Raw genomic sequence first — 20,790 nt, forward strand, 5'->3', positions numbered from 1 at the left:
CAATCCAGTCACAGCTACTACACAAGCAAGCAAGTCAAAGAAAACGTACAAAATCCAGACGCAGTTGTATCATACAAAGAGATGTGCTTAAAAAGCATGCTAAGCCCAGTTTTGTCACCAAGTGGGGTACCTAGGAGATGTGCCCTTTTGTTTTCAAGGCATTCCTGATCACAGGATCCCAGAATCTACAATCCCCAGGTAGAAAATGAGCTAAAGTCCATGAGCTGATTGTTAATGCTTTGTGAAAAGACCAGTGCCTCCCTGCACCGGGCTGAGACAGTTAGCATGGCAAAAGGAGGAAAGAAGGAAGGCAGGCAAGCAGTTTATGAGATCAGGATTCTGTAAGTGAATGGGACACTGTATAAATACATCAGACAAAAAAAGTATTTGTCTGGGATATGTGAACCACATCTGGACCTTACACATGATTCTCTTAACCTAGAACAGAACTCTGGTTAAGGGAGAACCAACTCACTTCTCATCGTAGACAGCTCGGTTCATCTGGGCCTGTAGCTGGTATGAACCCCGGCTGACCGAGCGGCGGTGTCCACGGGCACCCTGAGCTCGGGGATCGTCCTCAAAGTCCTAAGGTGGAAAAAAAGAAAGATGTCAGAGTCTGCAGCAGGAAGACATGAGGGAGCCTGGTCTTCCATGATCTTTTCTGGAGATGAGTTTTTGTTCTCTGCACTGAACAGAAAGCTCATCGTTCATCGTCTCTGATGTGATGGAGGACCCTGTCCTTCAAACCCTCGGTCCGCCAGCTCTATTCTGAATCAGGCAGATGGTCAGTTTTCCGACAGATGTGCCCCCGCTGGCTCTCCTTTTTGGAAAAACCTATTCTGATGACCCTACAGAGAAGGGGCCGTCAGAGTAAGGCCATCAGACCGCCTAAACCCTTTTGAGCCAATGGTCTGATGTATTTTTTTCTGCCCATCACAGCCCGGAAAAATGTAAAACCTGCCAATCACTGAGAGAATAAGCATAATGATCCCCACACTCTGGGAGACCAATCTCAGGGTGTGAAGGTCATTAGTGTTTTATTTTTCGGAAACAGGCTTCTGCTTTAGGAACTTCAGTAAACGACCATCTAATGGACAGCAGCTGACCACCAAACTTGTAGAGCTTTCAGAGGTACAGCCGTGATGGGCAACCGACGATACATGAAATCAAGCCTTAGTGTGCACGGAAATTAAACAAATTTAAATCATGATAAAACCACTGACAACAAACGTTTCTTTAATTCCCTGCCTAGGGTTTGATGCAGTGAGCCTTCCCAAATTAATCAGCTTCTTGTATTTACTATTAAGAGACTAGTATTACTTTACACTCTACAAACTCCAATTAACTTGTTTTACTGGTGAAATGTTCACACTAAAATTGTAAATCTCAAACCTGCACATCATTGGACCAGTGTCTCAACCAAGGGTGACTAGCGGCCGCCCTTCACTGCTTTGTGCCATGCATCTTCAACATGGGCCAATGTACATAGAAAACCTAACTCAAGCGCACAGAGTTCTGCAAAATCACCCAGGACAGGTGGCAAACGGACGTGTGGGTGATGAAATTGTTGTGGTAATGTCACAGATTGCCAAGATGGTTTGGAACAGGAGTGGTCAAGCCAGCCGGTCTGTTTGCTTCAGTCAGCAACTGAATTGGCGCCATAGAAAGCTGTGAGCAGAGCATCAATACAGTCTGACCTACTGTTGGTTCAGGGATGTCCCACGCAAGGTATATGGGCTTCTTTCCCTGCCCTGAGAGCCCAACTACATGATGAGCTTGTATCCTGACTTAATTTGGCCCTGACATCATGTCAGTCTAAGTGTGTGTGCAGAGGCCTAGGTCTGTCATTTACGATGTGACGTCGTGAACCGGTCCTGTGACCACAGCGGTGCACAAGCATGCCCTTACTAGTGACTACTGTCCTTACACTGGGTATACCACATAAAGGCATGATGACAGCATGCTGTGTTTTTAGATAAGATTTGTAGTGTGACCGAACCTTTCTACGCGTCACGATTGGAGTGAGGCATACAGGTCAAATTAGGTAACGTTCTGCTACTATGCGTATGCCCAGAACCTCAGTTTGAATCTGTGTGTATGTTAAATGCATATGTAGTGCATGTAACACCTTTGGTAATAAGCTGTGTGTGAGTGATCCTGAGTACTGAAGGCCATTGGCATAACACAACATGGAGGGTGAAGTCTTTTGTCTGAAACAGTGGAAGTGTATGGACTACATGTGTGTAGCTGAAGGGAGGAGAACCAAATGAAGTTAGGCGAATGGAGACAGTGCCGTCTTTGGAAGTTAACTTTACAAAATCCTCTAACTTTGCAGTCAGAGAAAGAAAAGTAAACACCAATCTCCAAGTTAAAATATGCAGCAATTTGTAAGAAGGCAGAAGCTGACATTTGACCCATCTTTGAATGCACAGCAAAAGTGGCAAAAAACAAAAACATATTTAAAAGGTGTCTTTATTTCTCATTCACTTTCGGAATGAACAGAACACCTGTTCTTTGTCAGCTTGAGCTCACTCGTCAGAACTGGCCAGTAGGCACTAAAAATAGTTCACCCTGATAAAATCTGACTCGCCATAATGAGTGGGCGAGTAGATTTTTTATGGTCTGGGTATGTTTGATGGTCCAAGGAGTCTATAGTACATCTTAAGGCACTTAGCAGGAAATGGAGTGGGTGATGATGATGCACATCATTGTTTGGAACAAAGACCTTGTGGGCAGAGCATGCCTTAAAACTTGCAGTCACTCTGGTAGACCAGGACCTTCGGGCTCAGTATCTGCAGCTGGGCTCAGACTACATCAGTGTTAAGGGGCTATCTAGTAACGAAAAAAAGCTGTTCTATTTTCCCAATACCGCATCAGTAGCAATCATCAACAATACCCTAATAATGCTGTGTTGGACAAGATCACAGGACGGTCAATTTTAACCGCATGCGCGCTAGCGGGTTTTCCCGCTGTGCGCTGAAATTTTAAAAAACCGCGGTTTGTGACAAAGCCAGCTCGTCATCCGCGTAGCGCAGGTAACGCGCATGGCGAGCTGGCTTTGTCATCCGCATCGAAGGGGTTAAAGAAGATGATTTGAGATTTGCACACAAGGAAGAGATGGGTCATAGCTGTATGGAGCCTAGGTGGCCAGTGGTAGCTGATGAACGATATGCCCCTTGTGACTACAGCTATTTCCTAAACTGCAGGGATGAAGGGCAAGTATCAGTGTCTTCTTGAGAAGAATCTTTAGAAAAATCGTCACTTTGAAAAAGATGGTTGCATCTTTGACTGTGATAATTCAGAGCTTTTAAAAATGATTGTTTTAGGGAGTACTAATGCTCTATTGTTGAAGCCATGGACGTTCAACAAAAAAAAAAAACATAATTTGCTCCTTTTCTGGTCTTGTCCCTAGAATATGGAACGCAATAACTCCTGGAACCAGATCTAGCCCCCCAACTACCCCCTTCAGAAACAGAGTAAAACTGCTGTTGCGGACTAGATATCTTCAGTAGTAGTCCTGAATTCACTATCTTGACTATTTTTCCTGGATACATTTCAGGTTCTTGAATTTATTAAATAGTTTGTTCACATATATATATATATACTTTGTTTGTTGCTGATTCCTTTGCTTTTGCGTTTTAAATTGTTTCCTATTTGTACAACATTTTCCATCTGCCTTTTTATCTGTTTATTGCTTATTTCCTTTTCGTATATCTTATGGAGTCTGTATCGGGGGGTTCATGAGGGATGAAACCACGGTGGACTCGGTCTCTGGAGGGCTGAGGGACTACGTTGACACCGCTGCCCCACTTCAACTTGGGCTGGAAGCAGCTGGTGCACTGGTGTCCTTAAGCGCCGGGTTTTTGTGGTCTTGCGGTCCTCTAAGGTCTCTTTCGGTGCCTGCAGAATGAAGGGAGGCAGATACGCTGCTTCACAGGAGTTCTTGGTTCCTGGGTGGAGTGCTGGCAGGTCTCTCGACTTTGAGGTCTCAGCAGCTGCAGGACAAGTCATCTTTTGGCACAACTGTCGAAGTCAGCAGACAGCCCGGCAGGGTTAGTGCCAAGTCAGTTGCTGGGTCTCCTGTTCTTGGTCTGTTCGACTCTTCATGTCTGTCTTCTTCTCTTACATCGGCAGGATATGTTTTTCTGGTGCCAGGGGCTCCTCTAAGCACTGAATTTAGGGGCGTTAGGGGAGTGTAGGGTAGTAGCCAATGGGCTACCTACCTTTGGGGTCACTGTGCCTCCTACATGACCGCGTCCTGTGGGAAGTGGCATTACCCTGTCCCAGAGTTCCTAAGTTTTGCAATCACAAAGACGGCCAACTCTGAAAGTTATGTCCACTTCTAGTTTGGCCACCTTAGGGGTAGTGCTACCCTGGGGGTGGGCACACCTACCTTACTAGATAATATTCCCACCTGTCCAGGTGCCAAAGGGCTCTGGACAAACGGGGTCGGCTTCCTCTCATGTGAGGCAAGCCGGACTCGCATTTCAAAGATGGTAGCTTCTTTGAAGATCCCCTGCCTGGGAATGCTAATCAGCAAGTCATCCTCTACCCGAGCAGGCTTTGTTTCTGATTTCCTGAGAGCAAAGGCCCTCACCCTTGGGGGTCAAAAACTAATCTCTGGTGGCGGACTGGCAGAAACCAGTCAGTCGACACACCAGTGGATACTAGGTTTTCAGGGGGCACCTCTAAAGTGCTCGCTGGGTGCATGTATTAATAAATCCAACACTGAAATCAGTGTAGGCTAATACGAGATGTTTGATACCAAACATCCCTATTTTCAGTGAAGCCCTCATGTTGCTCTGTAACTCGTTATCACCAGTGTCCAGCACATTTTAAAATTGCATCCCTGCTCACTTGAACTGGCAATCATGGGACTGCACAGCACAGGGGCATATTTGCTGAGGCAGATATATCCTCACATATAATATATTGCACCCTGCCTTAGGGCTGTAAGGCCTGCTGCAGGGGTGACTTCCACATATTACATGTAGTGTGAGGGGACATGGCACACAGGGAGGAGTGCCATGTCGTGTTTTCACTTTGGTCAGCACCAAAAGCACGCAGCCTGTTGTGGTAGTCTTGCATGTGTTTGGTGAGGGGCCTCTTAGGGCGGACTAATTTGTGCTGCAGCCCTTAGGGACTCTATTACCTCAGGCCCTAGGTACCAGGGGTACCATTTACTAGGGACTTAAAGTGAGGTCTAAAGGTATTAGCAATTGGGGGAAACAATTGTACAGTTTCAGGAGAGAGATCTGGCACTGGGGACCTGGTTAGCAGGGATCCAGTGCACTTCCAGTTGAAATCACATTAAATACCAGGCAAAACGTGGAGGTGACCTTGTAAAAAATGGGCACTGTTGTACAACAATCAAAGGATTCGTCTGGTCTCAGGTATTTCATGTTCCTTGATCATAACTGTACCCTCAGGATGAGCCCTTCCTACATGCATCTAGACAATTAGGCACCAAGACAATAGGTGCGTCTGGTCATGGAACCCATGCAGTCAGTACCTTACCTGGAATTCTGTATTTCTAGGATATGCGTATTAACTTGCTTTCTTCTGAGGGATCGAGAGGAGAACTATACTAAATGTACCGCTATTTCATGCTACGGTGCAATTACGGGAATCTCCTCTATAATAAGGATCTGAAACTTCAGATAAAATAACACTGTGTGTTCTTTATATATTTAACAGTTAAGACTAAGACAAGGTACACATTTACAAGTATCGATAAACCATTCTTTGTATGCAGCTTATAAAGAACCTCTAAAGATTGGTGGACAATGTATTCCACAAGACCTGATAAGTTACACTTGGGGTTTTTTAGTTATCATTTTCTATTTGTTGTAATTTCTGCTGGGGCTTCTTCGGTGTTTGGCAATGTTTTACTTCTTTTTTTTTTTAAACACTGAGTGCCAGTGATAACCCTTTTTGCTCTGTTAAAAAAAATAACATCTGCGGCATTGTGTTTTTTCTGTGCTTATACGCTATTTGGCGTTAATGTCCTCCCTTCAGTCTCTCATTCCAATTCTCAATCCCTTCTTCCCTCCTTCGTGGTCCTAATTCCTTTCTGTGTTCTTTTTCCTTGATTTTGCTCTTATAAGGAACTTTTCATAAATCCGGTTATCTCCCTGCTTATCTCATTTCACAGCACTCCAACTCATCTTTCCAGCAGCACAATTCCAAACAATGTCCAGGATATGCATGCATGCTGATATGATTTCCCCTTGCTAAAATTTGATTGCAGCCGATAAAAGGTTAATGGTGAGCATTACAAAAGGGGGTGGTGATGGACGGAGCATCTGAATCAATCAAACACTCACACCCAGTCAAAAGATCTGGGTTTAATCCATCACCGTTCTTTAGCCCACTCTGCCACCCCAGTTCTGACATGGCTATATGCAAATCAGTTTGATCCTGTGCCTCATGGGAACAGTCCAGCCCGAACTGCCAAGCCAATTTGATTGCAGCAGATAAAAGATTAATGGTGAGCATTAAACACACCTTCCTGCGGCTGTATTCTTCACACAAGTGGCAAAGGTTGACTGAAGATTTTCTACATAAGACATGATATGTGTAACAGGGTGCTCTGTGTTGTCTTACTACAAAGTGATGTCACACTTCTTTGTTCTTTGTCTCGAGACACCAAGACTTGTCCTGCTCTACATGGTTACAGGAAAGAAGTCTGCTAAGGTAATAATGTGTGTGCTGCTAGCTAAACGGTCACTGTTAACAGCAAACTGCTGTTGAGTTAGTAAAGAAATGTCATGACCATCAGGATGCTTTCAGTTGTTTGCATATGCAGTTCAAACTGTGAAAGAAATTTATTTTACAATGCTAGCCTAGGCCTATTGGATTTTGTGTTGATTTAAATGCCAATTTGAGGAATGCTAAGGATTGATTTTACCAGTAATGCACGCCACTGTTCAGTTGAAAGTAATGCAGGGACTCTGCTCCTGCCAGGCTTGTGTGAGAGTTGCCCAAGGTACTTTAATACTGTGGTCTGTGGAGCTTTCCACTGTTCTAGTGCATGTTCCATCTTGGGAGAAAGAGTGCAAAATGTTTCCATTAAATTAGGTGACCGTGGCTTGTAAAAGAGATTTTGTCGATTGTCAGGCCTAGTTTCAGTACTAAATTTCAAGCTTCATTTTGACATGCAAACTTGAATTTGGTGTTCCGGGGGATGTATCGTGAACACGTTTCATGCTGGTATGCAGACTAAGAGCATGTCTACGCACCAGTTTTGCTCAAATTTGTTTGTAGAGAACAGAGCAGCAGCTGCCTCTTCAGGTTTCTGGGCTGCATGGTCTGTATCTCAAAACAGTTACTCATTGTCCGAGTTGAGGTACGCTCTGTACGCAGCGCAGCAACAGAAAAGAAACAGTCCGTTAACCTTTCTGGACCTGTGCATGGCTGCAGAAGGTTTTTATGATATGGTCCTTGTCATGCTGTATGAGGAGATGTGGCACCCACAGATCATCCCAATGTAAAACAAAAAATAGGAGTGCTGGGTAGAGCACCTAATTACACATTTTGCGGCAGTTACTTGATACAGTTTGTAATACCATTTGTAATACAGTTTTAAAATAACGATTTTCATATTCACAGTGCTTTCTGTCACAGCCTGTGGCCTCGTAGCACTAAATGCAAGTCACTGTGCCCATCAAGCCAACCTGGGTTCACTTGGGACTTTCTTGCTGGACACAAAGACACCTGCAGTGATCACATTCAGAAATTAGCATCTTATTAAGCAAAATAGTGCATTTTCCACTGATTAATTTGATCTGTATTTATTTTGCATTTAGGTTGTGCAAGCTATTTTATATGCAGTTACCTGGAGGCGAAACAAATCAGTTACTGAATATTTTGTTCTTTTTAGCTATGTCTTTGACCACGTCCCACACTTATAGACCCTTCCCCAACTTCAGCCAGTATCACAGTTCCCATACTATTTTATGTACTTTAACCACTTGTAGACTTCCATTGGAAACCTCAAATTTATTTTAAAATATATTTTAAACAAGCATTGGCAAAGCCAATAGGTCGCGCCTTTGGGACCTTATAAGTGGTTATCCATGTAACGGTTGATGTTGTTGCACCAAGGATATTGTGCTGCATAACTAAATACTTTTACGGTCACAAAAGCGAGACCTACTGGCTATGCCAATGCTTGTTTTGTTTTACTGTTACCTGCACTAGGAAAGTTGCTTCTTGCAAACTCATTTCTACATCAGAAGACTAATAGTTAATTGATGGCCCTTCCTGTGATGTAATTTCCTGTGATGTCAAATTATATTCAAATTAGAGGGGCCTCACACCTTCCCTTTTTGCCTGGGTCGTAAAAAGTCTTAGACCACTCCCCAAGAACATGGACGCTTGTGTAGACCACCCTTACAAACATATATGTATGAATCCCTCCTCCTCCAGCAACTTCGCCACTTGGAGGCAGGCCGAGGGTCGGGATCCCCAGAGTCCTCCAGCGCACAGACTAGCCCTGGGAGCTTCCTTAGTAAAGCGCTGTTGTGGTCCTCAGCTTCCAGTCTGCCCCATATGCAGGTGTTTTTAACACAGCCTCGTGTGCGGTTCGCGCTGAGTGAATCAGACCTTGTCACTTGCGGTACCATCACTTTGTGCTTTTTAAAGTTCACCGTCATTTGAAAGTAACAAAGGTAGAGTTTCTCTTTGGAAAGTGCACGTGGAGACCAGAGCAGCATCTGGCCCTCGAGACCCAACTACCCTATCAGCGACCAGATGCTGTGAGTGGTGCGAGGAGTCATGGAGAACACACAATTCTGACTTAATCCTGGGCCCTGGCGGCTGATCTGGCAACCAAAAATAATGAGGGGCTGTCTGGACTCCCCAAGATAGAGGAGTCCGACTGTGAGCAAAAACAGACAGGCAGCATTCCAACGTTCGCTGAAGTGACACTAAAGATTGTTGGTGCCAAGCGACTAGACGAGCGCACATGGCGGAGGACAGGCTGTCCTATGTCCCCAAATGCCTGGGGAGAACCTCCCGAAGAGAGGCGGCCTGAGGCGGTGAGTGAGGGCGAGCTCCCCTGATCTTCGTCGTGGGGGCCCGATAGCAAAGAGTGTTGGGAAACTGGGAGTCCGTGAGGCCATGTCCCTGGGCTTCAACCAGACACCAATACGAAGTTTCCCTATTGGGGCTCATTCAGCCAGATCCTAATCACCGACTCAGCGCTGGCGGTCAGAGGCTGCGTGCAAGAACCGGATCTTGTCCTGACACGTTCCCTTCTCCCCACCACCTGGCGAGTGAAGATTGTAGGCAGTGGCAGCAAAATTGGGGCTTGGCCTATGCGGTCGGGGGGGGGGGGGGCTAAGAAGGCACAACTGGGTCCCCTCAAGCACAGCAGATGCCAAATGGAGGGCCGGGGGCCCTGGAGCAAGAAACAGGAAGGTGGGTGCTGCCTCCCAGCTGGAATGAGACCGACACTGGAAGCATCTGGTGGCAAGCTGGAGGCATGGCTATGGGCTTGACCAGTGCTCTTCCCTGGCTTTATGTTGGTAGCTCCATATGCTGGTCGCTCCACCTCGGCACCTGGCGCGTTCAAAAAGGGACTCAGCGTTTCCCTTGCGGGATCGAGAAGCGGCGCCATCGGTTTCAAAAGCGTGAGCAAGATCATTAAAAACAGATGGCGCTACTGCTCACTCTCGCAAGGGAAACGCCAAACCTGCATCAGTGCCAATACAGAACAGTGCAAAACATGCACAATTTTGAACCAAAGTCCTGAGCGATTCCAAAAGGTCCCCTACTAAGCAGCGCTTGCGCGCTGCGTAGACGAGACCTAAAAATGAACGATAGACACTTCAAGCAAGATTACTGGAAGCAATGTGGTTCTACTAGTGAATCACAAACGTGGGTACTTTCTAGAGCGTCATATGCAACTCTTCCATCGACTCTTTTAAATGAAATTCTAAGCATCCTGTTTCTGAGAAACAAAATGGCACTAGTTGAGCCATGCTTTTATAACCCTTCACACCATCGTCTGGACTATTTATTATAGCCCAACAAAGTTAGAACAACTACTCATGTGGGTTACACTATCAAGAATGTAATTCCAAGAAAACATTTGTTACCACTGAATGTTTATTATACAGATGTCTTCCTCACAGTTAACCTTTCAAACTTTCTTCCTATACATCTTTTGAAAGGCCAAAACACTAAACACTAAAATTATAAAATTAATATAATATTGCACTTGCAATCGCAAGTAACCTTCATATTAGAGAGAATGTCTGCCCTGGAAGTGTATTTCCTTACAATTAGTACTCTAAAGCAGAGGTTCTGAACATTTTGAGTTATTCTGACCCCAGTGAATAATTACTAGAATACAGAGACTCCCAGTGTCATTATTGGAAGTCGCAGACCCCGGGTCTAAGCAATTTCTAGAATATTAACCTCAAAAAAATACAAAAACATCTAACAAATATTTAAATGTTTTGTATATCACTCACAATCAACTATAGAAAAAGTTTTCAAATTTCCAGTGTTACTGCTTTATTTGTATATACTTTAATATGTTTAATTGATTCATTTTCATATGATTTATTTTTGTTAAAAACAGTTGTGGACTGCCTCAGTAGGACTTGCGGACCCCCAGGGCTACTTGGCCCACAGGTTAGGAACCTTTGCCCAAAAGCAAGATAATCTTTACAACAGGCTCATACCTTCTTGGTGCATACACCAATTGACACCTATGCCTCTGTCTCCCAGAACTCACAAAAAAAAGTCAAATTTCCCCACCAATTTTTAACAAAAATATATTTCAGACCTGGATAGGTGATAGATGTATTTATTTCTTATTGGTTTGATTAACAACATTTATATCAAAACAGAGAACCCAGTAGTTGTACATCTGATTACTTTTCTACATCAGGAAAAAGTTTTTCTTGTGAAACCCTCACCCAACAGGATTTCCCCTTGGTGGCATGCTTTATTTATTTATTTATTTATTATTGAAGTTTTATATAGCGCTAGCTGGGCCCGAGGGTATCAGAGGCTTCACATCATGTACAGTTATGAACACGAAATTTTGGGCGGGAAACAACAACAACACGAGAACAAAAAGAGAAATAATAGTCTGCAGATCACCAACTTAAGAGCAATATGGAACAGAGTTCGAGAGCGCCTCTTCAGGCTATCAGGTTTCGAGAAGGGGAAATAGCTGTCCTTCCCCCAGTCAAAAGTGGAATTCTCGTTACGGACTAGAGCATTCTAGGAAGAGGGCTTTGAGTAGTGTCTTGAATTTAGGGAAGGAGGTGGTCATTCTGATATGGGGGGATGGAGTTCCAGATCTTGGGAGCATTTCCCGCAAAGGATTTATTTGAGGTTTTGTGTTTCCGTGATTTCAGTGGGATGAGAAGAAGCGTGTTGGAACTTCTGAGGTTCCTGAACTGACCGGCCCTTTTGAGTTTGGTGGCCAGATATTCTGGTTTGCCTGTGTGCAGGGCTTTGTGCGTGAGGCAAGCTGTACGTAAGCTGACTCATTTGTCGATAGGGAGTCACTTCAGTTCCTTGAGTGCCAGAGAGATGTGCTCGTATTTCTTCGTTCTTGTGACCATTCTTGCTGCGGCGTTGAGGGTAGTGGACCTAGGTGAGATGTTGCTGTCCCGGTCAGTGCTGCGATACCATAGTCAATTCTGGAGAGCACCAATGCCTGAGTGGCCTGTTTAAGATCTTTCGGGGGGAGGAAGGGTTTTATTTTGTAGAGCAGTTTCAGATTTAGGAACGCATTTTTGGCGGTTTTTGAGATGTGTTTTTTCATGTCCAATTTGGGGTCGAGCGTAATCCCTAGGGATTTCACCGAGTCCGTTGGCGTAAGGGCACCATTGAGGGAGTCTATGGCTTTGAGCCATTCTACGATTTGGGGGGTTTCGTCTCTATTAGAGATGAGGAGCACTTCAGTTTTCTCTTGGTTGAGTTTGAGGTGGTTGGTTGAGAGCCAATGTTGGACCTCAATGAGCGTGACATTAAGTCTGTGAATGTCTATGATCAAGGTGGTTTCCAGATAAAGTTGTGTGTCGTCGGCATAGAAGTGGAAGAGGATGTTGGGGTTCCTTAGAAGTGTGGTGAGGGGTTCCATGTAGATGTTGAAAAGTTGTGGGGAAAGTACTGACCCTTGTGGAACTCCTCTGCTAACGGGAAGGGGGTCCGACTCAAAGTTATTGATTTTTATTTTTTGTGTACGGTTGTGGAAAAAGGAGGAGAACCATTTTAGAACCGTCTTTTCAATACCCGCTCTCTCCTGGAGGACTTTGAGGAGCAGGGTGTGGTCAACTGTGTCGAACGCGGCCGAAAGGTCTAGAAGGATGAGAAGGCTACCTTGGTCAGAGTCAAGTGACATGTGAAGATCGTCTAAGACATTTAAGATTGCGGTTTCGGTGCTGCGGCCCTTTCTGAATCCTGATTGGTGTGGGTCTAGTAGTTTGATGTTCTCTAGGTGTTGGGTTAACTGTGGAAGAACACATCTTTCTAGAATTTTGGATAAGAGAGGAAAGTTCGATACCGGTCTAAAGTTGTTCATGTCCTTAGGGTCGAGGCCAGATTTTTTTAGTAGCGGCGTGACTAGTCCTATTTTGAGACCATCTGAAAGGGTTCCCGCGCTCAGTGAGTTGTTGATAATCTTGCACCAAATTGGGGCTAGTGTAAGCTTCAGGTCTTTAGTCAGTCTCGTGGGTAGCTGATCGAGGGAGTGGAAAGAGGGTTTAGAAGTGGCGATCAGATTGCTTATCACTTCTTCCTGGACGGGACGGAAGGATGACCAGTGAGTAGGCGTGATCACTGGGTATTGCTATTTGTTGCTGGTGTCGGGATCCTGATGGGGGTGGAGGGCTTAGTGCTGAGCGATCAATCAATTTTGGCGATTTTTTCGTTGAAAAAGCTGGCAAAGTTGTCACAGTGGATTTTGGACGTCACTATGTTGGCCGTCGCTGGTTTGGATGTTTGGCTCTTAATGATGTTAAAGAGTTCTTTGGGGCGGTTTTTAGCATTGTCTAAGGCGGAACAGGAGAAAGTTGTCTTTTTGCTCTTGATGAGATCATTGTACTTTCTGCGTGCTGCCTTGAGTTGATCCCGATGGAGGGAGGAGGGGTTATTCCTCCAGGTTCTTTCTAGGGATCTGAGGTGTCTTCTTTCCTCATTTATGTCTGTGGTGAACCAGGACCTGGAGGGGGTGCTTCTGGGTTTTTTTAGTTTCAAGGGAGCCAGCCGGTCCAAGGTGGGCGCCAAGTTGGAATGGTAGAGCGAGGTGAGTTCAGTGGTTGAGAGGTGCTCCGCCGTGTTTGGGAGGAGCGTGCTTAGTCCTTCTTCTAGTTTGTCTCGGGGGACTCGGGTAGTGTTCCTGACCCATTTAGGAGAGGCCTGAATAGGTGGTTGGGATAGGGCCGGTTGGTTGATATGAAAAAGTATGATGTGCATTGGGTCCATCCCGATCCACTACGGATCGGGGCGTGCTGCAACCTAGGATTTATGAATCTTGGGAATTGTACAGAAATCCGGAATTGTGTGTTTTTTAACAATAACATGACCCGGCAGCTAAGGAATCTGATGAATTGTAACACACAAAGAGTGGTGTATTTAATTACCTGCCCAGGCAACCTCCATTATATGGGGACGACAACAAGAAAAATAAAAACAAGAATCTGTGAGCATCGCAGTAACCTCAGGTGTGGCCGCACCACTAAAAAGAGGTCCTCTCATTACATAGAAATGAATCACAAAGCACACAACTACCAATGGGAGATCCTAGAACATAAAAGAGGCGCAACAAATTCTGAAAGAAGGCTTTTTAAGAGGGCATAACGTTGGGTGTTTAAGCTTAAAACATATGTTAACGGCCTCAAATCCAACATTCTGTGGGGCAGTTTCAGTTGAAAAGAAAAGATTAGAAAGTGGAAACCGTATTACATAAGATACAGTTTCTTCATTGTTCCTACTGCATAAACATCATTTTTCCTCTATCTAATAACCTACTCCCTAACTTACCTGAAGCGCTGAGGCCTAGCCACATTCGCTATGTTAGCTGCTTGGGTGAACCTCACATCTACTATCAGGGAGGCAGAACTGCCAGTGAGATGCCCTCCTGCGACTGCCCAGGATGTGGATGTTTGAGCACTAGGGGGTTGAAGGGCAATCCACATCAAGCTAACTTGTGAATATTGACCAAGAATATACAACTAGCAACTGAAAGCAAAAGAGAACCATACTGCCTGAAAGTAACAAAAGGCTTCAGGTGGTGGTCTCCCATAGACAAAAGATCTCTGGAGAGGCAATCGCGGTAGTCAGCGCCTAGAAGAGAAAATCACTCTACTGTATCCTTGACTTTATGGGAGGCATAACTACAACACGGTATTTGGACAAGGCCAGTACTGTAGGAGACAACCACAGCTGTCAGTGAGCGAACGCCAATCAGCAGTCTTTGACTGCAGAGGAGTAAAAGCAATGCATCTCTCTCTTATAAAGGACAACGCATCCCTTCCAGTCCTTGTGTTAGGAAGACATCACACACATATGAGATAATTAAGCACACATCAGGCCTGCGGGGAGGATGGATCTGGATATACCACTACCAAGCATAATTCCACCACCAAAAGAGAGAAGATAACGAAACACTTGCGACAAGACCACAACCTTGTAAGACCCACCACCAAGGTACCTATGTTATAAAAGAATGGGCCCACCTCGATTACCTCCATGCGATCCAGAGTGGTGCGGCTGCTGCGGATGCTGTTGCTGTAGGCCCTGAAGCTGCTCTGTTCTGACAGGGGCCCGTATCGCTGTGCTAGGAGCTGGGCCCGCAGCTTCAGGTACTGCCTACGTACCAGTGGGTCATAGCCAACCTTGGCATTCTCCCGCAGAAGCTGGCTGCGTCGCCGGATGTACTGCGTGCGAAACTGTGGGTAGTTTGGAGTGCGGTAGGCGTTGTATCTACAGGGACAGAAGGAAAAAAAGACAGCGTAAATCACTGGAATCTGTTGAGTAGCTTGAGAAGGAGAACTTGAAGACAAAGCATCGGCTGTACAACTAAAATCTTGTTTCAGAAACTCCCCTTGTCAAGGGCATTGTCCTGCATACATTACAGATCTACCTCTAAAAGATTCTGTGTACCTATTGGTGGTGAAAGGAACCTCTCTCAGCATTAAAAACAAAAGCCTTCCATGCATCCTCCGTTTTGGTACAGCCTACACAGCAACAGAGCAAGCATTCCTTACACAGAGCAAACAGAGGCACGTGAGGCAGCAGAAGAAAAAGCTTCATGTACACAGAACAGAAACTGCACAGGCAGTAAAACAAACATGAAACAGGTAAAGCATCTGTAGCAGCAGCCTCTCACTGACCCAGAAAATGTATAACAAACCCAGCACTAATGAGCCTTCATCAGCAGAGTAAGCTTTTTTCACAAAAACAAAGAACAATAGAAGATAGCAGCAGTGAAAGACACACACATACATGCAGGCACGTGTACAAGTGTACAGTCTGAGCGGCAAGCTCCCCTAAAAGAGACCCTTGCCAATAATGCAAGGACGAGCCCTCTATAAAGTGATCCAGAGGGCAGAGGTGACAATCATTTTTATAAAACACCCAATGCCACCTTAAGAGTATGTAGAGGCACACCATTCTAGTGAAATTGTGGCAAATGGAAAGGTCAAGAGGGAACTCAACATAAGATGTGTGTTGTTTGCGGAGCTGTAGACACTCTCAAACACAGGGCTTAAGATGGAGGCTTGGGCTACAGATTGGAAACTAAGAAGAAACCTCAATCAATCAATCAATCAATCAGGGAAGTGTAAGTGCGGTACTCACCCGAGGGGGTCTCAAGGTGCTGGAGGGGGAAGGGGGGCCACAGATCTCTTTAGCCGAAGAGCCAGGTCTTGAGAATCTTCCTGAAGGTGTTCGGGGAGGGGGCGCATCTGATGTCTGTGGTAGGTCGTTCCAGGTCTTGGCTGCAATGTGAGAGAACGATCTTCTGCCTGCTCTGGCTCTGTAGATGCGCGGGGTTTCGGCCAATGCGAGGTTGGAAGATCGGAGGTTTCTTTTGGGTACGTGGAAGTTGATTCTGTTGTTGAGGTATTTGGGTCTGTTGTTGTGTAGGCATTTGTAGGTGTGGGTGAGGGCTTTGAAGATTACTCTTTTCTCCACGGGGAGCCAGGGGAGTCTCCGTAGGTTGTGGCTCATGTGTTCGGGCCGGGGGGGTGCAGAGGAGGAGTCTGGCTGCGGTGTTCTGTATGGGCTGGCGTTTGCGGAGTAGGGACTTGATGCCGGCGTAGAGTGCGTTTCCGTAGTCCAATTTGCTGGTGATGAGTGCGTGGGTGACTGTCTTCCTTGACTCAGGGGGGATCCATTTGAAGGTCTTGCGAAGGATGCGGAGGGTGTTGAAGCAGCTGGAGGTGACGGCGTTGACCTGTCGATTCATGGTGAGTGAGGAGTCGAGTACGATGCAGAGGTTTTTGGCGTGGTCTGAAGAGGGAGGTGGGCTTCCGAGGGAGGTGGGCCACCAGGTGTTGTCCCATGCTGATAGGGTTCCAAGGACTTCTGTCTTCTCTGTGTTGAGTTTGAGGCAGCTGTTGGTCATCCAGACTGCAACGTCTTGCATTCATTCTGGAAGTTGAGTTTTGCTGTGTTGGGGTCTCTGGTGAGGGAGAGGATGAGCTGGGTGTCGTTGGCGTAGGATACAATGTTGAGGCCGTGTTGTTGGACGATGGCTGCGAGGGGGGCCATGTAGATGTTGAAGAGGGTCGGGCTCAGAGATGACCCATGTGGGACTCCGCAGGTGATTTTCGTGGGGGCAGAGAGGAAGGGCGGTAGTCGGATCCTTTGGCTTCTTCCGGTGAGGAATGATCGGATCCAGACCAGGGCTGTTCCTTGTATGCCGGCGTTGTGTAGTCTGGTGACTAGATTGCGGTGAGAGACGGTGTTCAAGGCTACCGACAGGTCGAGTAGGATGAGGGCTGCGGAGTGGCCTTGGTCCAGGAGGTTGCGGGTGTCGTCTGTGGCGGCGAGTAGAGCAGTCTTGGTGCTGTGGTTGCTTCAGAATCCAGATTGGGATAGGTCTAGGACGGAGTTGTTTTCAATGAAAAGTGTCAATTCCCTGTTGACAGTTTTTTCCGCCACTTTAGCTGCAAAGGGGAGGAGCAAGATGGGCCAGTAGTTCTGGAGGTCGGTGGGGTTGGCCGTGGGTTTCTGGAGCAGGGGCCTGACTTCTGCTCATCCTAGAATTGGGTGCTCAATTAAGGTTCAGCAGTGAGAAGCAGCAGGTGTAGATTCTTTAATCGACTCTCTGCCAGCTTAAACACTCCAATAGGCAGGACAGGATTTTAAGATAAAATAATATTTCGATGAGGCTGAAACAGTGTGTTTATACTTCAAGAAGAAAATTAAACCATGACTCTTTGCAACCCCTTCCCCAGCCGGATTTCCACTCTATTTCTATCCTTTCTCTTACCTTGCATCCACAGCCAGCACCTGCTGCCACACTGCGGCCATCCCAAGGCTCCACAGCCACCTTCACCTCCTTCGCCTTCTCAGAGCTTCAGCATACACGTGGGGCCTAGTATACGCGCAACACAACGGACATGTTGGTAAGGCACAACAGCTAAGACAGCCTCAAGAACACTAATTGTAATGGCTCAACAACCTCTGTCAAGAAAACAGAAACAGAGCAGCAGCATGTGGGGTGTGTTGTTAATCATAACATCACCAGCAGAGTGACCCTTCAAGGTGGTGCTTACAGGTACCTTGTCAATCAAAGCACGAACAATAGGTGTGCCTTTACCCAGGGAAGCACTTAGGAGTGCCCTCAATCCGTTCAGTAACTAGACACCTCCAGTCAAATACGCACACAGAGGTATGTGGCCAGTCTAGTATGACAAATGTGCTTCTAATCTGAGCAGCACCTTGAGGTGTGCCACCAATCACAATGGTACCTAGAGGCATTTGGGCAATTACGCCACACCTACATATCCAGAACAGCATCTACAGGTAGAGCGGCAGTGGATTCCACACCTGGACATGCATGGACTGTGGTTTGTAGTAGTCATATATATTATCTCAGTAGTTCAACATCTGCAAGATTGTTTTGCAATATTCTAATATTAGAGGTGATTTACAGTAAATTAGCAACTTTGAGGTGAATACGTTCTCTCCTCTTGTGGTGAATAGCAAATCCACTATTGTAAATCATCCCAATTACACATGATGACTCAATTGAACATACCTCTCACAATCTCCATACTTTGCCTTCTTCCTTGCCTAAGCCCTCTCACCAACGAAACCTTTCACAATCGCATAGAACAATGCACTCTTGCCCATTCCACTTGCTCTCCAAAACCTTGTACAATTTTCTCACCTGCATACCTGTTCACTCACCTGCCTTGCAGTAACCTTATACGATCCTTTACTCAACTGGCACTGCTGCCCAATCCTTTTCCATACCAAAACCATAGAAAATCTTATACCGATATGCACTCGTCAATCCTTTCCTCCCTGAAACTTTCTAAAATCTCTTACCCACCAGCATTCTTGTCCTATCACCGCCTCAACCAGTCTCCTCGACAGGCTGTCCCGATCTGACACTCAGAGTTTCATGGGGAAGAGAGGTGAGGAGTTTGCTGTTTTCTTGGCTTAAAGTCCACTACATATATGGTCACGCCATTTAAAAATTAAAAACAGTGTATTTCTTTATAAAGGGACCATTGCAACTGATTTCAGTTCAGTATACTAAATTATACCATTGCAATGAGACAGTTTTTAGAAGTGATTCTCATCATGAACTTAGAAACATTCATGTCCCTCCGCCACTGCCCTGACAACCATGCTACTAGTCAACTAAGAGGGAAGACAGTAGTCTCATGCCCCCATATGCGGCTTGAGAGTTTTACTATAGAATGCGTAACATTATAAATTGAGTATACATTACAGTTTCAACCAATGCCTCACAGACCACCTCAGCAACCACCAGCTCCTTGACATCAACCACGCAGTCCAGATTCAAGCCCAACGACAGTGCAGAAACAGCACTTATCGCCGTCACAGACCACATCCGCATGATCCTTGACTGAGGACACATGGCAGCCCTAAATTTCCTGGACCTCTCTGCAGCATTTGACACAGTCTCAGCCCATGCTCATCACGCACCTACACAAGATTGGCTTCCAATGATCCTGCTCCCCAGTGGATCTGCTCCTTCTTAAATGATAGAACACAAGCTGTCAGCCTGGCAACTTACTCCTCCGAAGCCCGCAAACTCATCTGGGGATTGCCTTAATGATCATCGCTCTGCCCTACCCTCTTCAATGCATGCATGCCCAGGTCAAACAGGATTACTTTAGAAGCCATCCCAGAGTCATTGGATGATCATCCAACTACCTTAGAAGTCATTTACACGTCATCAGACATCATCAAGCTCTTGAAGTCATCAGCAAGCTGCAGAAGCTCAGCCTGAGGATGACTTGAAAATGAGTATCTGATGACTCTAGTAGGTGTCATTATTGGTGATGATTAAAGGATGACTTGAAAAGGAGTACCTGATGACTATAGTAGGTGACATTATTCATGATGATTTAAGGAGGACGTGAAAATTAGTATCTGCTGACTTCAGAAGGTGTCATTATTCCTGATGATCTGAGGATGACTTGTAAATGACTCTCCGATAACTTTACAAGATGACATTGTTCCTGATGACTTTGGGGTGATTTGAAAATAAGCATCTGAATACTTCAAAGGTACTATTGTGTTTTCAATAAGATGTTTTTGCGTCTGGTGATTTTAACAAGAATTGTTTGTCTATTTAAAGAGCACGTCCACCACTTTGGTTTCAGTTTTCCAGAAAAATGAAAACTGTTGGATGATTTCACAATGAATTGCAGATAAACGTCTGACCTCCTGCAGCTGGGAGCCCCAAAACCCAAACACACCCTAAACCCTAAAATTAACCCTGGCACCCCAAAACCCAAACACACCCTGAACCCCCAAATTAACCCTTGCACACCAAACCCAAACACACCCTAAACCCTAATATTAACCCTTGTACTCTAAAACCCAAACACACCCTAAACCCTAACACTAACCCTGGCATCCCAAAACCCAAACACAACCTGAACCCCCAAATTAACCCTTGCACCCCAAAACCCACACACCCTGAACCCCCAAATTAACCCTTGCACACCAAACACAAACACACCCTAAACCCTAATATTAACCCTTGTACCCTAAAACCCAAACACACCCTAAACCCTAAAATTAACCCTCGCACCCCAAACCTAAACATGCTCTAAACCCTTAAATTACACCTGGCCCCCCAAAACACAAACCCACCCTCAACCGTAAAATGACCATGTACGCCCTAAAATCCAAAAGCCCTACAAACCCCCAAACTTTTTATGAATGCGGAATGCCGGGAGGCGCTGCTGTGATATGATACTTTCTGTACCCCCAGGCTGCACCTCCTTCATAGAGTATTTCCATAAACACATAGTTTAGTGGAATCCGATTGTTAGATTCTTTAAACAACTGCGGACAGAGGAATAGGTCTTGCAAAGGAAAACAAGCGTTGTCGTCATGGTGACTGCCGAATTCACTCCCTCACAATACTAAAATACATTTTTAAAAAGCAGTTGCCTCGAACACAATGCCAAAATCACCTACTGTCAGCCATCAGTCTGCCGGCTGGCTGGGACTCGAACCGCAGATCCTCGGTGCAGAGCAGCTCTCTCACCTTTTCTTCCTCTAGCAAAAGCCTACGCCCATCCGGGAGCGCCGGAAGTGACG

The 20,790-nt window shown here is 45.7% G+C and overlaps 1 protein-coding gene across 8 annotated transcripts in view; it reads right to left on the bottom strand.

Annotated features, from left to right (window-relative positions):
• Nucleotides 1–20,789, bottom strand: part of WDR13 (WD repeat domain 13) — a 50,371-nt gene extending 29,582 nt beyond the window's left edge. For 3 of the 8 annotated variants that reach the window (XM_078664711.1, XM_078664710.1, XM_078664709.1), the window contains exons 1-4: nucleotides 20,668–20,789; nucleotides 17,468–17,572; nucleotides 14,715–14,952; nucleotides 476–585 (exon numbers count right to left, since the gene is read on the bottom strand). In XM_078664711.1, coding sequence (XP_078520837.1) covers nucleotides 476–585; nucleotides 14,715–14,952; nucleotides 17,468–17,508 — 389 coding nt within the window. In that variant the 5' untranslated portion in view covers nucleotides 17,509–17,572; nucleotides 20,668–20,789. Of the gene's footprint in view, nucleotides 1–475; nucleotides 586–14,705; nucleotides 14,953–17,467; nucleotides 17,573–20,663 lie in introns of all 8 variants that reach the window. The other 5 variants (XM_078664706.1, XM_078664707.1, XM_078664705.1 and 2 more) reach the window with 3 other exon arrangements.
• Between the last annotated feature and the right edge of the window lies 1 nt (nucleotide 20,790).

Source organism: Lissotriton helveticus, chromosome 10 (genome assembly GCF_964261635.1).
Source record: "Lissotriton helveticus chromosome 10, aLisHel1.1, whole genome shotgun sequence".
Taxonomy (NCBI): Eukaryota; Metazoa; Chordata; class Amphibia; order Caudata; family Salamandridae; genus Lissotriton; species Lissotriton helveticus.